Source organism: Rhinichthys klamathensis, unplaced genomic scaffold (assembly GCF_029890125.1).
Source record: "Rhinichthys klamathensis goyatoka isolate OS25496 unplaced genomic scaffold, OSU_Roscu_1.1 h1tg000009l_1, whole genome shotgun sequence".
NCBI classification, from domain to species: Eukaryota; Metazoa; Chordata; class Actinopteri; order Cypriniformes; family Leuciscidae; genus Rhinichthys; species Rhinichthys klamathensis.
The window spans coordinates 2,900,001-2,921,528 of record NW_026606562.1 but is presented as its reverse complement, the minus strand read 5'-3'; the positions used below and the strand labels follow the sequence as shown (position 1 = coordinate 2,921,528).

Below are 21,528 nucleotides of genomic sequence, written 5' to 3'. Positions count from 1 at the left end.
GATCAGCTAAACGTAGGATTCTCAAAAGTATGCGAGGTTCACGGCATAGACTCTTGAAGTTTTCTTCTCCTTCTTTGATTTTCTATGCTGACTGACTTGTTGCACGCCGGTCTGTTGTTGTGGGGACATTTCCACGCCCCGAAACGTGACGCTGAACGAAACGAACTGTAATTAGTTGTTTGCCATGACGGTCAAACGGCCTTATGGGCGGGCCTTGGCCAAAGAAAGCTGCTGTGAATTCCAGACCTTCAGCCGTCAGTCTGAAGGTCTGGCTACGCGAGACTAATCGGCCCTTATATCATAATAAAGAAGAAAAAAATCCTAATCAAAATTAAATTCTTGAAAAAAAATCCTTATAAAAAAATAAATGCATACATATCACAACAAAAGAAAATGCAAAACAAAACAAAACAAAATAAAAAAACACAAAACGAAACAAAAAACAACTAAAATAAAATAAACAAACCACAACAAAACTTAAAAAAAACCACAAAACAAACAAAACAATATTAAAAAATAAACAAAATACAACTAAGTTAAACTAAAAGTAAAAGTCTCTGAAAATATCAGATAATTTGACTGGTAGTGCATTTCAAAGTCATGCAAATCTTTTTTTTTTTTTTTTTAAGAATTTATATTACAATTTCAGACTAAATACTTTAAGAGCAACAGAACCAACATGCCCTTTTTGTTTTCTTAACAAGTTAATTATGTACACCCATTAAAGGGCGTAAATGCTTTTAAGTGTGATCACAGGGATGAAAAGAAAACTGCATAATTTTGAGCCTGCTTATTGCTTTCCGTCCACTCCCTTATACCTCCTTTAATATGCACTTTGAATTTCATGCCTTTCATTCAAACATTGCTGATTGCAGTGTGATTACCAATGATTTCTTTTAGCCCTTCATGGCAACAATCACCATGGAGACGGGTGAATCTTAATGAAAACAGGCAATAAGAGGGCGGCGAAAGAAATGTGGGAAATGCCGCTTTTTGGAATGCGTGCCGTGAATAAATCACATAACATAATAAAAGAGCATTAAAAACACTGAGTGAACCTCGCAGTGATTACAGGTTTGGATTCAGTGGAGAAAATTCCCTTTCAACAAGAGGCCTGCATGAAAATATAGAATAAAATACAAGGAATTGTTCGTTTAAAGGAACAGTTCACCCAAAACTAAATTTGAGGCCAGATTTTCTTTTAAGGCGGGATCCGGTCCTTTAAGAGCATTCTGTCATCAATTTGTTTATGCTTGATTAAACTATCAATGGATAGTTTGACTGAAAACACCTCTAACACCCAAACTCTGGTATTGATGGCTTAACCAGAGGACAGCCAGGGGAAATTAGCAGCAGAGTAATATTCTATTACACCTGGCTATTATTGGGTCGTGTCTGCTTTCAGGAGCACAGAGCATTTCGCTGTTTCCGTGTGAATGTCGGACTGACACCTGGAGACGCCGTAATGAAAAGCCACATCAATCCAGATGACGCACTCCGGAGCCGGGCTGATTGGACACGGACAGCGTTCTGTCGCCCAAACAAAAGCAGAAAGACAGCGCAGTTAATTTAGCCACTGAAACCCATCTGGGGGTCGGGGTGGAGAGGCACGGGAAAGAATGAGAGGACTTTTCTTCTTGTTCATGCTCTCTGACTCTTATATATTCCTTGCACCATCTTGTCTCCTTTCTTGCTGTCGTTGTTTTTTTGTTTTTTATCCGACTCTCTCGCAACAATGCGGCGATCCTTTATTGGGCATCGGGGGTTGGATAGATTCAGAATTTAAGAAATGGCACCTTTTTTTAATTCATGACAAGTATTTTAATAGTATTTGTATGACAATATACACGTACACGTATTTGAATTACGAGCCTATATATGAGCCTAAAAATCGTGCTATTCCCATTAGCTCCATTAAAAAAAGCTAGCATGATATCAGATGGCTAAAGCATGACACGTACATTCAAAAATACATCCACACCCAGCAACAGTCAGAGCAGAATCAATTATTTACCCAGAACACCAAATATCTCTCTGATAGAACAGAGACAGCAGTGCTGCTCTAAATTATTGAAGCGCTCGCTCAGATGATGTCAAAATCGAGAAAACAACCTGAGAATTACTCCCCTACGTTACCATACCACACAGACCTCCGAGCCAGGGTTTTCCTAAACTAAAACTAATGATTTAAAACTCGTCTTGAACCAAATCAGACTTAATACGAAGTAAACTAAAAACAAAGTTGAAAACATGTTTTAAAATACCAACTGAAGCTAGTGATGGAGATATAGCTAATCGAAGAAAGTGCATATCAACAAGTCAAATGATTTCAGAAATACTGTTTAGAAAAGTTTATATAAGTGTTATGCGTCAAAAGTGTGGCTTTAACTGATCTCAAGTCAATTAATGTAACAAAATCAGGCATTTACCTCTTTCCCCGCCAGCATTTAAAAAAATAAAAAAAGCATTTTTGATAATTTTCACAAAATCGCCCCGAGAATATTTTTATAGTATGAATATCTGAATGTCCTAAGTGTGCATTGTCAAAACACGCTTCCGCGCTTCGTAAAAGTGAATCATTTTGCGAAAAACATTCGGTTCAATTGATTTAATGTTTCAAAAGAGAAAAAAAAAAATCTGTTGGAATAATCTGAACGACTGACTGCGCTAAAAGCCATCCAACCAGAAGGAGGCGATATGCTGTTAACACACAGTAAGAAAAAAATCTGTACAAAAACAGAAAATATACCGGTAATTTACGTTTATAGACATTTACTTTAGCCCTAAAACATGACACAATGCAAAATATGCGTAAAACACCTGTGAAAAATCAATCGTAATCCGAATGTACTACATTCATCATGCTGTTGTTGTAGTTGTCATGTGACTTACGGCATCAGTTGCGTCGCTTCACTGCAATTCACAAATCCTCTCCCGTGGCCTAATCAGTTCAGCACTTATTTCTCGCTGGAAATAGTAGGCATTTTGGTAGCACTTTAGGGGTGTGCATAAGACTGACATGACACCTTCATAATCATGACATGACACACGTCATGAATATGAAGGAGGTTTCATGCATGTTTACGACAACTGTCATTAAGTGTCATTCACTCAATTATGACATTTTTAATGCAAATATGACATTGTTTGAGATGTCTTTGTAAGGACACCTTGACATAAACCAATACATCATAACCTGTCAGTGTCTTTGTCATGACAACTTGATATTACTAAGACAACACAACCTGTCATAAATATGTCATAAACATGACATAGCAGATTAATTATCAAACTTGAGAAACCACTTAGCTTTATGGGTTAACATTGCATTAAACTGTCAGGTGGTTGGTTTTGACATTGGCTGTCATGAGGCCATTATAACATTTTAATGACAAATTCAATTTGTACCACTGTAGTTGAGGGCAAGAAAAATATTCATGACACAGTTATAATGGCCTCATGACAGCCAATGTCAAAACCAACCACATGACAGTTTAATGCAATGTTAACCCATAAAGCTTAGCGGTTTCTTAAGTTTGATCATTAATCTGCTATGTCATGTTTATGACATATTTATGACAATTTATGTTGTCTTGGTAATGCCAAGTTGTCATTACCTGACAGGTTATGATGTATTGGTTTATGTCAAGTTGTCAAAACAAAGACATCTCAAACAATGTCATATTTGCATTCAAAATGTCATAATTGAGCGAAAGACACTTAATGACAGTTGTCATAAACATGCATTAAACCTCCGTCATATTCATGACATGTGTCATGTCATGATTATGAAGGTGTCATGCCAGTCTTAAGCACACCCCTTTAAGTAAAGTGTTACCGGTATGTTCCAGGTATTTTTCAGCTATTGAATTCCGACATACTGTTTTTCATCTACTATGTAGTAGGGAAGGATATGATTTCAGATGCAGCCTATATGTTGCCCCAAGTCTTGAAAACTTGAAACACTCTCACCTTAGAAAACAGGAAAGGTCACAACTGGAAACTGCCCTGACTGCAGGGAAGTGTGAAACTAACTAAAAGTAAACTGAAATGTACATTTGAAAGTAGTTAAAAACTAATTTGAAAGTACAACAATAAAAAGTTCACAGCTGAAAAGCTTGGAGCCGTCACGCTAGCAAGCTAACAGGGAGGAGTTGTTGTTTTCTGTACTGAAAGGCGTAGCATTATCATTAAAGCTGTTTTCCAGTCAAACAACCTGAATCAAAGCACAACCAGGAATACATTACAACCTCAACCCGAGTTCGAAGCACTTTTCAAACCTGAGCTTCCAGCTTCCTCTGACAACCGGTAATTTATTTTTCCGCTAGCTTGAGTTCTTTAATCTGGGCCTCCTTTTTTGTTCGAGAAAAGGTCCAAAAACAAAGTTACAAGCGAACAAGCCAAAGTCCCCACACTTGATTTGCAGAGCTACAGTTGTATTTAAAGAGCAATCTCTACCTCTGGGCGAATCCGATCTTGTATCATCTGCTATCATTGCTTGCAGTCGGCCGAACATTGGGGGGCTGGTGGCTAGCAGGCACTCATGAAGGAAGGCCATTAGGGGTCATTGGGAAAATGTCGGCTGAGAGATTGAGAAACTCAAACTAACTACAGCTGCACTGACACTGGTACAACAGAAGTCAATTACTTGTCCCTCAGCGACAGATTGCCTCCGCTTTTTCGAAGCATTCACACCACCAGGTTCCCAGATTTTACTGATTAGCTGTCTCGCTACACATTTTAAATGTAAACTGCTTAGAAAGTACACAAGATGATGACAAAAAAAAAAAAAATCTGCCAGGCTGCAATCCAGCAGGAACAGACTGACAAGTGTTTTTTTGTCCCTGAACCAATTTAGTTCAAGCTTTTGTCGACTACTGTAGCTTCCGAGTTAGTTTAAAGTGAGCACAGACACATTTCTGCAGGTTTGAAGTTTTCAGTTTCTGGAGTTGAAAGAATAATGACTGTTTACAAACAGGTTTTCTGTGTTTCTGACGTCACAAACTACCTTGTAACCAATCAGATCAACGAGTGGATCTCTGAGCTGGTGTGAGTGAGTGGAGGCGGGGCTCATTTGCATATTCATAGAACGCGTATACTAAATGAGGCAAGGGTGTAGAGTTACATTCAAGCTATTTTAAGGCATGAAGATATTTTTTTTCAAGGAAAAAACGTTTAAATATGTCATTTTGGTGAGTTTTAAGGGATAAAATGAGACTATATGGGGACTTTAAGAATGATGGCATCAGAGATGAAGAAAGAAGGTAACTAAAACTTTTACAAAGGTGGCGCAGATGCCGTTTCTGAAGTGACAATACACAATAATACGAAGGTGACATTTATATATTTGGCAGAGCTGACGCTTAATTTTATTTGATTGACAGCCCTGGATTGGCTAAAATACTGAACTCATAATTTATACATGTCTCTTTACACATCTCACTCGCACTATATTTAAAAAAAATATGCTGCAAAACATCATTAAATACACCTGACTAAGATTAACCTTGTTTACAGTCATCATAAACACTTATAAACAGATATGCGACTGCATATGCTATAGGCCTATTACTATACCACGCTGCTACAATTCGTAGGCTAATGAACCTGAACGAATTATTCAGTTTATTATAATAGGGCATCGTCACCCGAAAAGATTAAGATGCCTTTGAATCAAACAACTATATTTAATTTCAGTCTTTTTATTAAAGAAATACTTCACCCTGAAATTAAATAATTCTGTCATCATTTACTCACCCTGAAGTCATTCCAGTTCATGGGAGTTTATGAGAGACGTACAGTAGCTACTGTAGCGATGCTCCATTCATGAATAAACTGGTTTTGAGTCACAGTTCATAAAAGCAATCTGAATAATTCATTCAAGAATCTGACTGATCCTGTTCTCGACTCAATCTTGTCACAGCAGCTAACCGTCGACGGCAGAGAAACATTATCAGTTAATAATCACTTAGATCTCTGTCTTTTCCCCTCACAGAAAACGGGTATATAAAGACTTGGGATATAGTGCATGATGAGTCATATGAACTAGTTTTATCATACTTTATGGGACTTTATGTCCTTTGAGCTTATATACACTGCTGTTCAAAAGTTTGGGATCGGTAATATTTTTTAATGTCTCTTCTGTGAACCAAGGCTGAATTTATTTGATTGCAAAAAAAAACAAAAAAAAACAGTAATATTGTATATTTTTTCAATACTCAAATATATATACAGTAGAGGCGAAAAGTGGTAAAAAAAAACAACACTTTGACAACAACATGATCGGTTCTTAATATTTCATTGGTTCTCTCTTGTTTTTGCATGTGTTCATAATTTCTTCGTATGACACACTGTCCAAAAATTACGTCCGCACTATTTGTCACGTTTCATTGCGTTATCACAAGTCATTCAGGTTCAGAATGAGTAAATGACATATAAACTATTTCTACATTGACCAAAACATCCTAAACCACGTTCCCCCCAAAATCACCAGCAGAACGTGATAAATGTTCTACACTGAAAAAGTGTTTGCTAGTGAATTTCACAATTTATGAAACCGGCAAATAACGCGTTGAATTAAACATGAAACAAACTGTATTCTGCGAATCTACAGGGAAACTCAATTGCATCCTGTGTGTGACATTTAAAACTGCGTTGTTTTGTCCCGTGGCTGCTGTTCTGTTCCCGAATTCTGTTTTTTTCACGCTCCACCGGATCACTCGGTTCATGCCCCGGCGTGCTGGGAGAGCCGTGGCCGAACGGAAAGCTGGTCCGGAGTGTATTTAGCAATGCAGGGAGGAGGTGAAGATGGCCCTCATTATTCCCAGAGCCTTCTTCTCTTATCGGGCCCAGCCAGCCCTTTTCTTCCCTTCCCTGCATTTAAATTGTGAGTCAAGCACAATTGTCAATAAATCATGGTGGTGGGCAGGCCAGCGTCATAGCTGGGGTGACAGCTTAAATAACGTTAGCCTGAGGGTAAAAGAACGAGCTAGCGTTTGCCCGGCGGAGAACATCCCGCGAAGTAGACAGGTAGATATTAATATTAAATGTATCCATGTAACCTTGACAGGGGACTTACAATAGACTTGCCAATGGCTACACAGTAAGACATAATGTTTTTTGCATTACATATTAACAACATTTTTATATTTGTTGAAGAAAATGTGAGTGTTTTTTGTCTGTGAATGGCCCTTTTTCAGTGTAAGCTAAGGATTTAAGTAAAAAGTAAAAATTTTCTTGCACTTTGAATACATGAGTGTACACATGCAGAGTAAAAAAAGTGTTTTCTACAAATATGATTAATTATTTATTTGTAATATTTGTAGGTGTTTATGGGGGTTCGTACCACATAACATTTTACAACGTGTAAAAAAAAAAAAAACGTATTTATATGACTTTGACACAATCACGATTTACATTTTTTTCTCATAATTTTGAGATATAAACTCAAAATTGTGAGGAAAAAAGTTGGACATTTCGAGATATAAACTTGGAGCTGCAAGAAAAGAAATTTGCAATGTTGCACTGTCAACTAACTGAAATAAATAAGTTGACAAAAAACTAAAACAAATAAAAACTATATAGAATTATTTTAATAAAAACGAGAAAAGCCCATGTCAAAATGACTAAAATGTAAATTAAAAACAAAATGAAAACTCGAAACATAAAAATAAAATGTAATTCAAAATCGTAATACATACTATAATAGTATATAATTAATTCATATTTTTTATCCAAATATTTATACTTTTTTTAACAAAACTTTTCAGCTGCTTTTTAAGTCGTTCGGCATAATTTTTTTATTTTCGCCCACCATGTTTTTTTTTTTGTGTGTGTTTTTTTTTTAAAGGTCCCATATTATGCAAAATTCACTTTTGCATGCTGTTTGGACATTAATGTGTGTTGGCAGTGTGTGCACAGAACCATCCAATAGTGATAAAAATGCACTCACTCCTTTTTTATTAATCCCCATAAATCATCAGCAGTGTCTCCCAACGACCTGTTTTCAGAGTGCTGTTTTAGTGACGTCACTAAGCCCACGAGTGTTGACAGACACTGCAGTTCTAACATAGAGCCGCCCTGATCGAGTTCACAGCTGCTGCACTGACGACGAGAAAGTCTCCCAGCGTTGTAGGTGTTGTGTGGCTGGATGTATCAATCCACATAGCTCTCTCTATTTACTCCCGAAATCTGAGGCAGCCGCTGAAGACGAGGTGGAATTATTTTGTTTTTAAAGAAAATGCTCCCTCAACTCTACCGAAATTCGTTTATGTAGCCTACTTGCGCACTTCTTATATCTTACTGTTTACTCAGCTCTTACGGTGAGTTTCTGAAGTAAAACTGACGCTTCATCTTTTGTGTTATGTACAATAAACTTTATTAAACTCATCAGTATATGTTTGATCATCATTCGGACCTGGTCCGAAACAGCAGACTTAGGCTATTAATAGTGGATACATACGAGCAGATGACAAATACGTTATAACCGTAATTAAACTACTAAACTATACCTGTTCCATCTCTATACAACACTCTGACTCTGTAGGCATTATTGTCCGACTCCGGTTCGAAATGAACACCGTTACTGAGAGTTTCTGATATTATTATCATCATTCTGTGAGATGAAATTGTCCTGAGACTGAGCGCGAGCTCTTTAAGCTCCGCCCCCTGTGCCGTGCTCATTTGCATTTAAAGGGCACACACTAAAACAGCGTGTTTTTCTGCGCACCAAAAAATGACAATTTAAACATGCTGTAAAAAATTATCTGTTGGGTATTTTGAGCTAAAACTTCACATACACACTCTGGGGACATCAGAGACTTATTTTACATCTTGTGAAAAGGGGCATAATATGGGACCTTTAAATAGCTGCAAATTTTAGGCGAATAAGAATAAAAACAATAACAAAACTTGCTCATGCAAAACTCACCACCACATTACAAAGGTGATATGGGCGATTGCCACAATGTTACAATACATTTTCTAAGGTGTTTACAGTAGTTTTAATTGTGTTGCCATGCAGTTGCTAGGGCATTCCGGTCTCTAGATATGGCAGGCATCATTTATGTAAATCTGTGGGATTTCTCTGTCGAATTAAGCCAATTTGAATTATCATTCATGTCAGTAGCACAAACTGAATGGTTAATAAAGTTCAAAACTGTCTTAATTAAAACTTAATAATGTTTATTAAATCAGAAGTACAGTGCATATTACTATTATTTGGACTGTATACCACCAAATCCATTCTTCTTTCAAATATGGCTGCAATCTCGCTGTCAAAAAAAATGCCAAAAAACTGTCAAAACACCCAAACTATTCTAGCTCCAAACAAACCCATACAGATATTGTGTGTATTAAATCACACAAGGGAGGTTTCAGAGTTTTCCGCAAGGTGCCAAGCATTCTCTCTAGTTGCTTAGAAACCAGGAATTAAAGCTCTCTCTCTCTCGCTTTCTTTCTCATACACAGCATGCATAAATACGTCCACTGCGGCACATCTGTGGTCAAGGTTTTCAACTTTGACTCTGTACCATTGTGACAACCTCCAGGGCTCATCTATCTACTACACAAGCTGGACTAAGCATCGTTAGCATTGCGCTAACGTCCGCCTTCCTTCCATCACATCTGCAATGAGGGGGCAAGAGTAATTAGCTTGATATCTGCTCCCCACCCAAATCAATTTCCCCACCAGGCTTCAAGACGCATGGTTCGTAATTTGGACTTTGGGGTTCACCATACTCTGTCCTGTTACTCGTAATTAAGCGCAGTGTGGCGATCCTAATGAGATTAACGGCCCTGTTGCTATGGATACCGGGCGAGATCTAACTCTTTAGCCTTCGGTCTGGTTGGTTTCTTCATTTCTTCATCAGCTCACCTCCTCCTCAACACACTCATAGAGCGAGAAACGGGATGCAAATTCGTTCAAGTGTGGGAAGCCGTGTCATAATGCTAATTACGTTACCCTAGTAGCGCTAATGAGAGGCGTGGCGATACTCTATTTCTTTTCCATTCAAACGGCGTCGTTATGAGTTTGCAAAACTGTCCTCCGCGGTAATTGTCTCTGGCTTGTGTCACACGGTGCTTACTTTCCCAACACTGCCTTCTTGTCACATGTGATCTGACACCGCGCGTACGCTTCAGAGCTTCCTCGTTCAAGTGTTTGCTATGCTAATTAACTAGCGTGGAGGAAGACCCCTTTTTTAGCAGGTCCCCCGACACACGGGTGCCACTGCATAAATGCGGAGCAAATTAGCGCAACATGGCGTGATTGAAGGGGCGTGACTGTATGGAAATCTATTATATGAAAGTTTCTTCATGAATCTGTTCTTTTGCTTAATGGATCCAGGTCTGAAAGAGGAATTAGCATCTTTCATCCATTGTCGGCTCATGCTGTTTTGGGTTTTGAATGCTGGAGGCCGTGTCTAAAGTGACAGACGTTCATTGGCCTCGATCTTGCTAGGGGGCTGCAGTTGTCGTTAGACACTGAACGCTAAAGCTAATTTAACAGACTGATATTTTATTCAACAAAAAAGTTTCACAAGAACATCCACGGCGCGAACAAAAAGAACAATCTTTTAAAAATATAGTTTAAAAAGACATTTGGCAAGGTCTTTGGAAATATGAGCTCTGTATTGACACTTCACACTCTACATTAGGGTCCAATTCTATTAACTACGACTTTTGCCTCAATAAAAATAAAGTTTAGGTATTGGGTGGATTAGGGGATGTAGACTAAGGTCATGCAGAATAAGGCATTAATATGTGGTTTATAAACAGGCAAAATCCTAGTAATATGCATGCTAATAATGAGAATTGAACCCTAAACTAGTGTTATCCAGTTTTTAAGATTACACTTTTTTATATTTTTCATTTAAATGTCATGCGGTGTAACCAAATACTTACTTGTATTATACTTGTATTAAATAATACATAATTATATAGGTAAAAATAAAAATTATGTTTTACAAACATGAATCTTGGATGTTTTGAAAAAAAAAGTTAATATTTCAATCAAAAGTTTTAATTTAATGTCATGTGGTGTAACCAAGTAATGAGTAATTATTAAATATCAAATATTTATTTATTTAATATTTATGAAAAAGGTCAAAACTGTTTTGCAAACATACATTATGGATTTTTTCGATGTAACGAGTTACATTACGTTATCAGATTACTTTTGTGATGTAACTGCAGATTACATTCTAATAACCCAAATACATTCATTTACAGCCAAACAAAGTTACTACAGACGAAGTATTTAATAGTATGAGTTGTAGCTGAAATTTACCTAGTGATGCATGATGTCCAATTTAGTGGACCAATCTAACATCAATACATGGAAAATGTAACAAAGATATGACTCCTTATAATTGTAGAAGCTTATAGTGACCTCAGTGTGTGAAATGGTTAATCATCACAGAGTCTATTAATATTAAATCGGAGCATTATGCAGTCAAATATGTCAGCACTGTATATACTAAACGGTATAATTGGCCAAGGCATCTGATTTAAATGTATTTGCTAAGTAGCCGTATAATAAGAAGGATAATGCACGGATAGGATAATGCAATGCCTTTCGTGTCCACGTCAGAGTCCAGATCGCTCTGGCAAGGTTTAATTTGTGTTAATGACCAACTGACTTAGATGACATTAACTATTAGACGGGAGGGAGTGGGGGAGGGGGGGGGGGGGGGGGGGGGCGTGATCGCAGAAGATATCCAGTGTGACTCATAACCCAATAAAGTGCAACCATAATCCCTCAAGTGACAGAAGACGCATTGGCTCTATCCCCGAGACAGACATAATTAGCTCGACGTCTATAGGCTCTATTCTCCCAGACTAATCAAAGTTTGAAACTCCGGGGAAGTGCATAATTATACCCTGTTGGTATTAGGGACAGTATCCAATGATAAGCTAATTAAAAATGAAGAATGGGCGAGCGGTTTTGTTTTCAAACACTGCTCCTTTATATGTCACGCTTGATGTTCAATTTGTGTAAATACCTTCCATTAATTTACTGTGAACTGAATGAAGTCAACCGAGCCTTTGTTTCCCATGTTTTCATCGTGGATTGCCGGCCCTCATTCAGTTTATTGTAAGGAAGGTCGGAAGGGCAGGAGGCACATCAATCCGCTATTCTGGCACACAATCAGCTCAATGTAGAGCTGTGTGGATGTTTCAGCCGTTTCAGACATCATGGCTAGCTGGTAGGTTAGCGTTAGCAAAAACGTAATATCCCCATTATATATGTCTCTACATCGTAGATCGAATAAAAATTTTTACTTGCAATTTGCAACTTGCTTATTAAGTTTGCTTATTAAAAAAAAGCTGATTAAAGCTTCTATTAAAGTTCTCAGTCAAGAGCAGTGAGTGATTTCCTCTGTGTTTTGTTGTTTTATTAACATTAACGAGCTAGTTCTCCCAAAAAATGTAAATGTCATCATTTACTCTCTCAAGTTTCTTTCTTCTATTGAAAATAAAAGTTATTTGGAAGAATGTGGCTAACCAAACAGTTGCTGTACTCCAGTGACTTCCATATTATATTTAAGCACAAGAAAGAAATGAATACAGGTTTGGAACAACATTAGAGTGAGTAAATAATGACATAATTTTTATTTCTGGGTGCAGTATCTCTTTAAGGACAAGCGGCAGCATATATATATATACATATATATATACATATTATTACTGTCTCTTTAAGAGCTGCACGCGACGCGTCTAATATACACGCATTTGACAAGCAGATTTTCTCTGTTTGCTTTCACTTTAGACATAACCAACTTTGTTTATGTAAACCTTGTGTGTATTTGACAGTATTAGCGCAATAAGACTCGAAAGATAACTAAGTCCAGTATGCAGGGGCTCATACAGTATGCAGGGGCATCAGCACGTGAATGACATGTTTAACTAGCAGGACTTTGACGCACATGTAAATAATGAACTTTTGTGAATTGCGGTGTCCCGTGAGTGTAACTCTACCTCTGCGTTTACATGTGATGTGATGTGAATGTCCAGTATGTTGAGATGAAGGCGCCAGAATTGAACTGATAGAATGCACGATACTATGATTTTTCTTCAAAAGCAGATCGTGAAGAGATATTTTAATCGTCCACGATCAAAAACCACATGAGACGCACACCCCTAGTTGGAAGTTTAAGTTGCTGGCGCTCATGCTTTGTTCACAGTCGACTCATCACGTGCGTAATTCTGTGATATTTTGTGATATTAATTGGTTTATCTCACTCTCAAAAATCGCATCCTGTTTGATAAAAAGTACATAAATCAGTTTGATAATATCAAAGATGCTTCATGGAAGATTTCTCAAAAGATCCCTCACTGAGTAATGCCAAACTTTAGCTAGTTAGCCCGTAACATTCCTAAGTCATAATTAAAGCAGAAGTGCCTGAGCTCGACTAGGAGTAAGTTTACAAACAACGATAAACTAAAAATGGAAAGCTTATTCCTGTCCTTTATTCGCGTCCAGACGACACCTTTGTCAAAACAATCCCAGTTCACACGGATCTGTGAAAACGACTAAAAACACTGTATTATTCATGTTAGGCCAGTAGATGGCGATGTCACTTTGTAAAGAAACACTACTAATACACGAATACACATGCTCATGACATCACCGGTTTCACAAATTCATGTTTTTGTAGTTTACACGGAAGACGATGACGGTATCATTTTCAAAAACTTGCTCTTTGAAACCCGATTCCAAAAGCTTGCGTTTTCCGGCCCCCAAAACGCAGTTGGCGTGTAAATGAACGGCCAAAACACATAAACAGTTTTTTGCCTACTATATTATAAAGAAGTATGCAATTTCGAATCCAGCCTAAGATCAACACTTAAGCCCCGCCCAGAGTGAAATCCCATTGGTCCAAAGTCTTGCTCAACAATGTATTGTATATAATAGCACCGTATAGGGCCATTAGGGGAGGGTCTTTGTCTTTCTCAGGTGTGAAACACTCAATATTAATGGGTGGTTAACGCCTCCCCGCATAAAGCTTTCTTACACAAAACATGACTTTCAAATTTTAAATCATTATAATGTTTTATCTGAATGAGTAGGCAGGATGATTTATCACATAGTTTTGGAGCAAATATTCTAGGCTACGTGATACAATTTTCAAAAGTCTTGTGAAGAAATAATTAGAATGGGTTTCATGACCTTATTTCAGTGACATTTTTTTTGTTTCTTCACAAACCACGCATAAACATCATTATCTTAAAACTACAAACTTTTACATACATGCTGCCGACATATTATTGTAGCAGAGTTTTTTGCTGAATACAGTGTAATCAGATTTTAGCCATGAAAATGTCACAAGTAACAGAAATAGGCACAAATGTCAGAGCTTGTCAGAACACCTCCAGGGGGCTGTTCCATAAATGAAGCTTAGAAAAGCGGGGATTAAACTCCAAAACCTGACTTGAATGAGCCTAACAAATAAGTTGGGGCTAAAGTGGTTCCATAAAAGGTAATTGAAGTTCACTCAATCTCACTAATTTGATCCAGGTTTATCTAGTCTAGATAATTGCGTGTGCACGCGTTTCTGAAGCAGCCCTAGAGGTCAATCGTGGATCAAATCGATCCACCATCAAACAGCGTATATTTTGTGCTGTTTTATGCGTTTGTGACATGTTTTTTTTTTTCCCTCAGTGCACAAATTACATTTTACAGTTATATTTTCCATCTGTAAATGTTAGAAAGTCGTGCAAATGTATCCATTTTGCTGCTAATCTTCATATTGAACGAGCGCTGCTGCGCGCATGCGCGCCAAATAGGAGCGCAATAATTCTGACTAAAATATACATTTTGCTTGGAAAATTAATATGCGATCTTTTATAACACTAGAAATATCTTCTAATTATAATAATTTCTCTTTAGGATGTTGGATAAGTTGCAGTGAACTTCTAGCTCATTACACTCATATATTTTATACTTCTAATAAAAAAAAAGAAATTGAACAGAAGTAGCCTAATTCAGGGAAGATTTTTTTTAAAGAAACTAAATAAATAAAGATACAAAATATAGTTTTGGGTATAGGACCTATGCTACTTTATAAAGATGATATATACTTATTTAGAATGCTGAGAATTACAGCTTTTAATGCAATCATTTTTTTTTTGAGAAAGCAAGAATCCCCAGTTTTAAATGAGTGGTTAGATTTAGTTTCTAAAGTACATTATGGAGAGGATAACATTAAATTAAGAACAAATGTATACATTTTGAAAAGATATGTGCAACTCTAAAATCAAAGAAGATTCCATAAAATAAAGGAATATATATTGGCCTACATTAACTACATTTTTATGTAACCTTCCCTTTTATTTCTAGTTATTTGTTATTTTATTTATTATATTGAATATTTGATATTTAAATAATATTACTTGAATAACTTTTAGGAATTATGTGTCATTCATTATAAGAGTTTGATATATGTGAATGTTATATTTTTATTAATATTTATTTATTGTTTTATTTATATGTATGTGTTGGTATTATCACAAAAGAAAAAAAAGTAGAAGGAAAAATAAGGAATATTTATTGGGGGAAAATATGATGTCTTTAAAGGAACTGTCCATTTGTATAATTGTGTTAAATGTGTTTGAATTGAAAGACATAATAAAGTACTTCAAAAAAAAAAAAAAAAAATATATATATATATATATAAATATATATATATATATATAAGAGACAGTGTAGAGAAAGAATTCTCTGATAACCGAGGCATTCCTTAATTAAAATGTCTTTATTACAAAAATGACATGTCCTAAACGGAAAACTTTAAAACGCCTTATATATGTGTCTATTGTAGCCTTATTTAAGTTGATTTTCTGTATACTGTGTATTTATAAAGTCCAATAATGGTATTAGAGACTGTCAGTGGTAATATCATTGTGTTCTTGTCGGTCAGTGTTGAGGATCTGTGTAACAACTGAGGCTTAGCCTGACAGTTAGCCTGCCCTGGACCAGGCTAGTTTCCCAGCATAAGTTGCCAGGGTAACTGAGTTTGAACTTTTTTAAGTTTGATTTATGAAACCGAATCTACCAAAAATAAGCTTGACTAACCGAAATAAGCCTGGCTTATACTCTAATCTTGGTTTATGGAACAGCCCCCAGGACCCAGAAAACACCTCAGACCCCAGAGGGTTAAACACCAACCATCCTCCAATCAGCTGTCACGTTATGCAGCAGCTTCGTGTTTAGTGTGAAACATGTCAAACGGCACCTGTGAGGTATAAGAAAGATCTCCAAGAAAATAAAAAATATGCCCATTTGCATGACTCATCTGTCATGTTACACCAAGAACCATAAAGAATAAGGTGTGTGCCAATCTGCAGGTAAGTCCATTGACTGTCCAAGCAACCCAAGCTTCCTGTTTTAAAATTCAGAGCTTTTTGCGAAAATGCAAATCCTAGGAAAAAATTTGTGTAAAGTCATTAAATATTAATACTTCTGCAGCAAGCATAAAACACATTAGAGCTCTTTTCCACGGCACATCCTGATGAAATTCAATAATAACCAACTCCACCATAATCCAGCGCCTTTTCTGGGAATGGATTCAAACTCGAGCTTTTATTGTGAGCCCACTAAGGAAGAAGGATAAACCCAACAACCCGCTGTTGTCTCCTGCTAGCATTCCGATAAGAGTCAGTAGGTGTGCATTCAGTATCAGCGCTCCCAGTACAGCTCATTGCGACATGACCTTTCATGGCCGTCTGTGCCCAGAGAGTGAGGAGAAAACATCACTTCACGCTTTCTGAGACGGCGCCAAAAACAGGGACGCTTTCGCCGTGAGACAGCGGTGAGGAAAGACACAGGATCCCTGCAGATTTGGACGTGCGGCTCCATTAGCGGGACTTTCTCGTCAATGCTCTCGGTGGGGAGAACCGGGAATGAGGCGCGAATGACATTTGCTTTGGGAGATGTAGGAGATCCTTGGAGAAGGATTATCATCTGTGACTCAGTGGAGTTATCGTGGTGCTAACAAACCTCGGGACTCAAGGGGGCGACAGTGTTAACTTCAAATGTCGTTAAACCAAATGAAAACGTAAAAGCACACATAAACAACAAGATTTTCTTCAAACTGTTGCTATCCACCTTAACGATAGAGAAAACTGACCGGAAAGTAGACGGTTTATGCTAACGGCTATGATGGCATTCCATGCTGCGATGCTAAGAACGCAATTAGCACAACATTTCCACCCATTAGCGAATTTTAAAAACATTGATGGATAATTTAGACTGTTTTCTATGGAAGCTTGTTTCCGCCACAGAATGAAAAATATAAAAGGGAATTGCGACTTTTTATCACACAATTTTGTCTTTTTATCTCAGATTTGCGAGATATAAAGTTGCAATCGCGAGTTATAAAGTCGTAAAGTTATAAAGACTTATTTTCTCGGAATTGCATGTTCATATTTCGCAATTCTGACTTTATAACACGCAATTGGGAGATATAAAGTCAGAATTCTGTGATATAAAGTCGCAATTGCGAGAAAAAGTTTATATCTCGCAATTCTGACTTTATAACACGCAATTGCGACTTTATATCACAGAATTCTGACTTTATATCTCGCAATTGCGTGCTATATAAATATAAAATATAAACACGCAATTCTGAGAAAAAAAGTCAGAATTGCGGCTTTATATCACGCAATTCTAAGAAATAAAGTCAAAATTGCGAGATGTAGACTCGCAATTGTGAAATTAAAAGTCGCAATTCTCTTTTAAAAAAAATGATTCTGTGGCGGAAACAAGCTTCCATAGTTTTCGGTCACTTTGTCATAAAATAATAATCCATCTTGACTATTCTTGACTATTTAGAAACATTCCCACAATGTAAATATATATCTGAAATGTTTCTTCACCATCCAAGCACAACATAAAATGTTGCGAAAGAGACACGGTGCTTGATTAGACAAAAAAAAAATTAAATCATAGAAGTTCTTATTGCATTAAAAACACCTAAAAATTGTGTTCTGGACATTTTGTAACGCAACGACGAGTCAAATAAAGCTTTCACACACTTGAGTAGTGTTTAAAATAATAATAAAATAGTATACAAAAATATACCATTTACTATTAGATCATGAATGTATCCCAGAATGCATCTCGCACCAACCAGAAAGCGTCAATGGAGGAGAAAACCCACATAATTTTTCAAAATACTACCGTTAGTGAGTACGAAAAGTAGTTTTAAGAGTTTTCAGGCGAAAATGCATTTGTTTAAAGCTCAAATCTGAAGTTTATTTATAAAGATAGGATTTATAACGATAAAATAGGCAAATTTGAAAAGTTGCACCGACTGCATATAATTTGTGTGTGATCAGCGGGTTGTTGAGGAAAGCAGTGATGTTTCCTTCGTAAGACGACGGGGGGATTCCTGGATTTCCCCTGCGTGAAGGGACAGGGACGGGGGTTTGAGGCGCAAATGACATTTGCTGCGGGAGCCGCAGGTGATCTTTGAAGACGACTTAGTCAGACTTCTTTTCTGTGACTCAATGGAGGCCGGAAGATGTGAATCACAGGCAGACAGCATTCGCACCCTCACTTTCACCGTTCTTCTCTCCTCTAATAATACAGCTTTTCACAGGCGGCGCATAAAAAAAAGGATTCCCACAATGCAAGACAAATCCATTTACAGCGTTATTGAGGCCAAGCGAGAGCACAGCCTGACAAATACTAAGTACATACGATGAGACGCATACTTCCAGCGACAACACAATTATTCTTTGCCTTTATGAAAAAAAAAAAAAAAAACTTGCGGATGAATTAACACCAGATGTCAGGGAATTAAATGTAGTGGTTGTGAATGAGATGTAGCAGTTCAGACGACGTCACATGACGACATCATATCCTTTCATAGCATATTTTTTAGAAACTATTGAGTTTTGGGGATTTCAATATATGAAAAGCAAATGATGACAAAGGTGAAACGCCGTTCAATTACAGCGAGAGTGGACCTAAAAATTATAACATCATTAAGTCTGATGTGAATCACTAAAGTATACTAATAAACAAAAAAAACCCCACAAATAAATAAAATTTAAAAAGGAAATAAAATAAAATAAATAAAATTTAAAAAGGAAATACAATAAAATTAAATAAATAAATAAATAAAATGTAAAAAGGAAATAAAATAAATTAAATTAAATTAAATACATACATACATACATACATACATACATAAATAATAAAATAAAACAAATAATAAGTTAAATAAATAAATAAAACAAACTACTTGTTACTTAAACTAACATGCTCAGCAAGATTCTCTTAAAACGGTTGCTCCATCATGACAATATTAGATCTGAAAGACGAAACTGATCATAAAAGTGTTCCTTACAGTAATGCTGAGTTCATAATCAGACTGTGTATGAAATTAACTTTATTTCACTTCATTTAAACTGAACTTTATTTATTGCTGCCGTGCGTGCTCAATAATCCCAGGATGCATCGGCACGAACAGATTGGTGATATTATTAATGCACCTATAATAACCTGTACACCCCAGAGCAAGGGTTTCTCATACACATTACCGTATAATCTACGGTTCACTCAGAGGTTACGGTCTTATGACGCTTTTGCTATTAAGATGAATCTTTAAAATGTCCCTAGCAATTATCTGGACAAGTGATATTATGTTGAACTGTTCCACTTGGCTGTGCCCAACCGATGGGTGTAGAGAGAGATTCCTCAACCACCACAGGGAAAAACTTAATTATTCATATTACAAATGACTTAATATTAAAAATACACGAACAAACAATGTTAAAACTAAACTAGATAAAAAAAGGAAAAAGAAACTTGGCGTTAAAACCATTCACAGATGCAGTATTTCTGAAACTAAAAATAAAAAAATAGACAAATGACCTATATCGGAATATACAGTATATATCAATATATCAATATATATATATATATATGCAACAAAATATGATTAAAAAAAATGTTTGTATAGTAATCGTATAGTAAAAATTACAATTAAATAAATATATTTATAAAATCATACATGATAAATAATTAAATAAATGAATAAATGAACGAACGAATGAATGAATGAATGAATGAATAACAGCGTTAAGCAAAAATATATAAATACAACATATAAAAATTGCATTCAAAATTGACAGATTTTCCTTAAATTGAATGAATGGACAAATAAATAAACAAACAAACAAACAAATAAATAAATAAACAAGAGCCTACATAATATATGCTTTTTTTATTTTCTGAAACTGAATAGTAAAAATTACAATTATTTATAAATAAATAAACAAGCAAGCTTTAAATAATAATAACAACGATAATGAACAAATAAGTAAATAAATAAATAATGAAAAACTTAAAACAACATGTGAAAAAAATTGTGTAAATAAAGTAAATGTAAGTAAATAAACAAACAAACACATAAGTAAAAAAAATACATTACGTACACATATTTAACTGCTTTTTCTTGAGTATTGAGTGTGGACCATTAAACAGGTTTCATTGCTTAATGGATGTTTTCATAGTTGGGAACCAGTATAAATAAATCCGCCTAAAATGCAAGTTTCCTCTCTAACTTACCAAAATCAGATTGTAAACTTTTGAAGGATGAATCAGAAACGCATAATCTCACGCCACTCTTTTGTAGATCACATATACTCACTCTAAGTTGGAGAGATTCTGTCCACTGTCCAATAACTTTATATCCGGGAGTGCTGTTGATATTAATCTGGTACTGGAAAAGATCGTAACGTCCCGGTGCATCACCGTTTCGATTGAACGTGACGGACGTCCCGGCGCTCCCTACGAAAGACAAAAAAAAACATATTTTTAGAAATGTAGAGTCAACATTGTCAGACGAAACTACTGTATCAACCATACATTAACCAAACAACAACCTGACATGCCTTGTAGACAACAACAAAAGAGTTGCGCTCCATAGAGAAAAAAAAGTTCGTTCGTGACGGAAACACAACCCCTCAGGCCAGGAGCGGAGACTGACACGTCCTGACACTCACTGTGGAGCGCGTGTTTGAAGAGCTGTACCTGCAGGGCTTGGCATTCACCATCACAAACCTGCCAGAACATCATCAGTGTGTTCCTCAAGCTCAGGTGAAGCGTCCTGTTGACACACTCTCATCACACTCACTGCGCTGGAGTGTGTGCCAGGCCGCTCTCAGGAGTGCGGCCATTTCCTGTGTCTGAGCGCTCGTCCTGGGAACACTAACCGAGAACAATGATGATTTACAGAAGCCTCCCAGTTCTCTCCAGTGATTATTGTTCTGCGTTGATCCACAAAGATTATTAATTGGAAAGTTAAATTATGAATAATTCTGTTTATTCCGTTTACAGATGAAGTGACGGAATTAATAGATACTGTATTAGAAGATAGATATCTATATCTCTATCTATCTATCTATCTATCTATCTATCTATCTATCTGTCTGTCTGTCTGTCTGTCTGTCTGTCTGTCTGTCTATCTATCTATCTATCTATCTATCTGTCTGTCTGTCTGTCTGTCTGTCTGTCTG

General features: G+C 36.5%; 1 protein-coding gene across 3 annotated transcripts in view; it reads right to left on the bottom strand.

Moving 5' to 3' along the window:
* The window catches only part of LOC130093560 (metabotropic glutamate receptor 7), a 216,922-nt gene that overhangs the window by 47,401 nt on the left and 147,993 nt on the right, over positions 1-21,528 (bottom strand). For all 3 annotated transcript variants that reach the window (XM_056260572.1, XM_056260571.1, XM_056260573.1), the window contains one exon: positions 20,661-20,800. In XM_056260572.1, the coding sequence (XP_056116547.1) occupies positions 20,661-20,800 (140 nt within the window). The remainder of the gene's footprint in view (positions 1-20,660; positions 20,801-21,528) is intronic.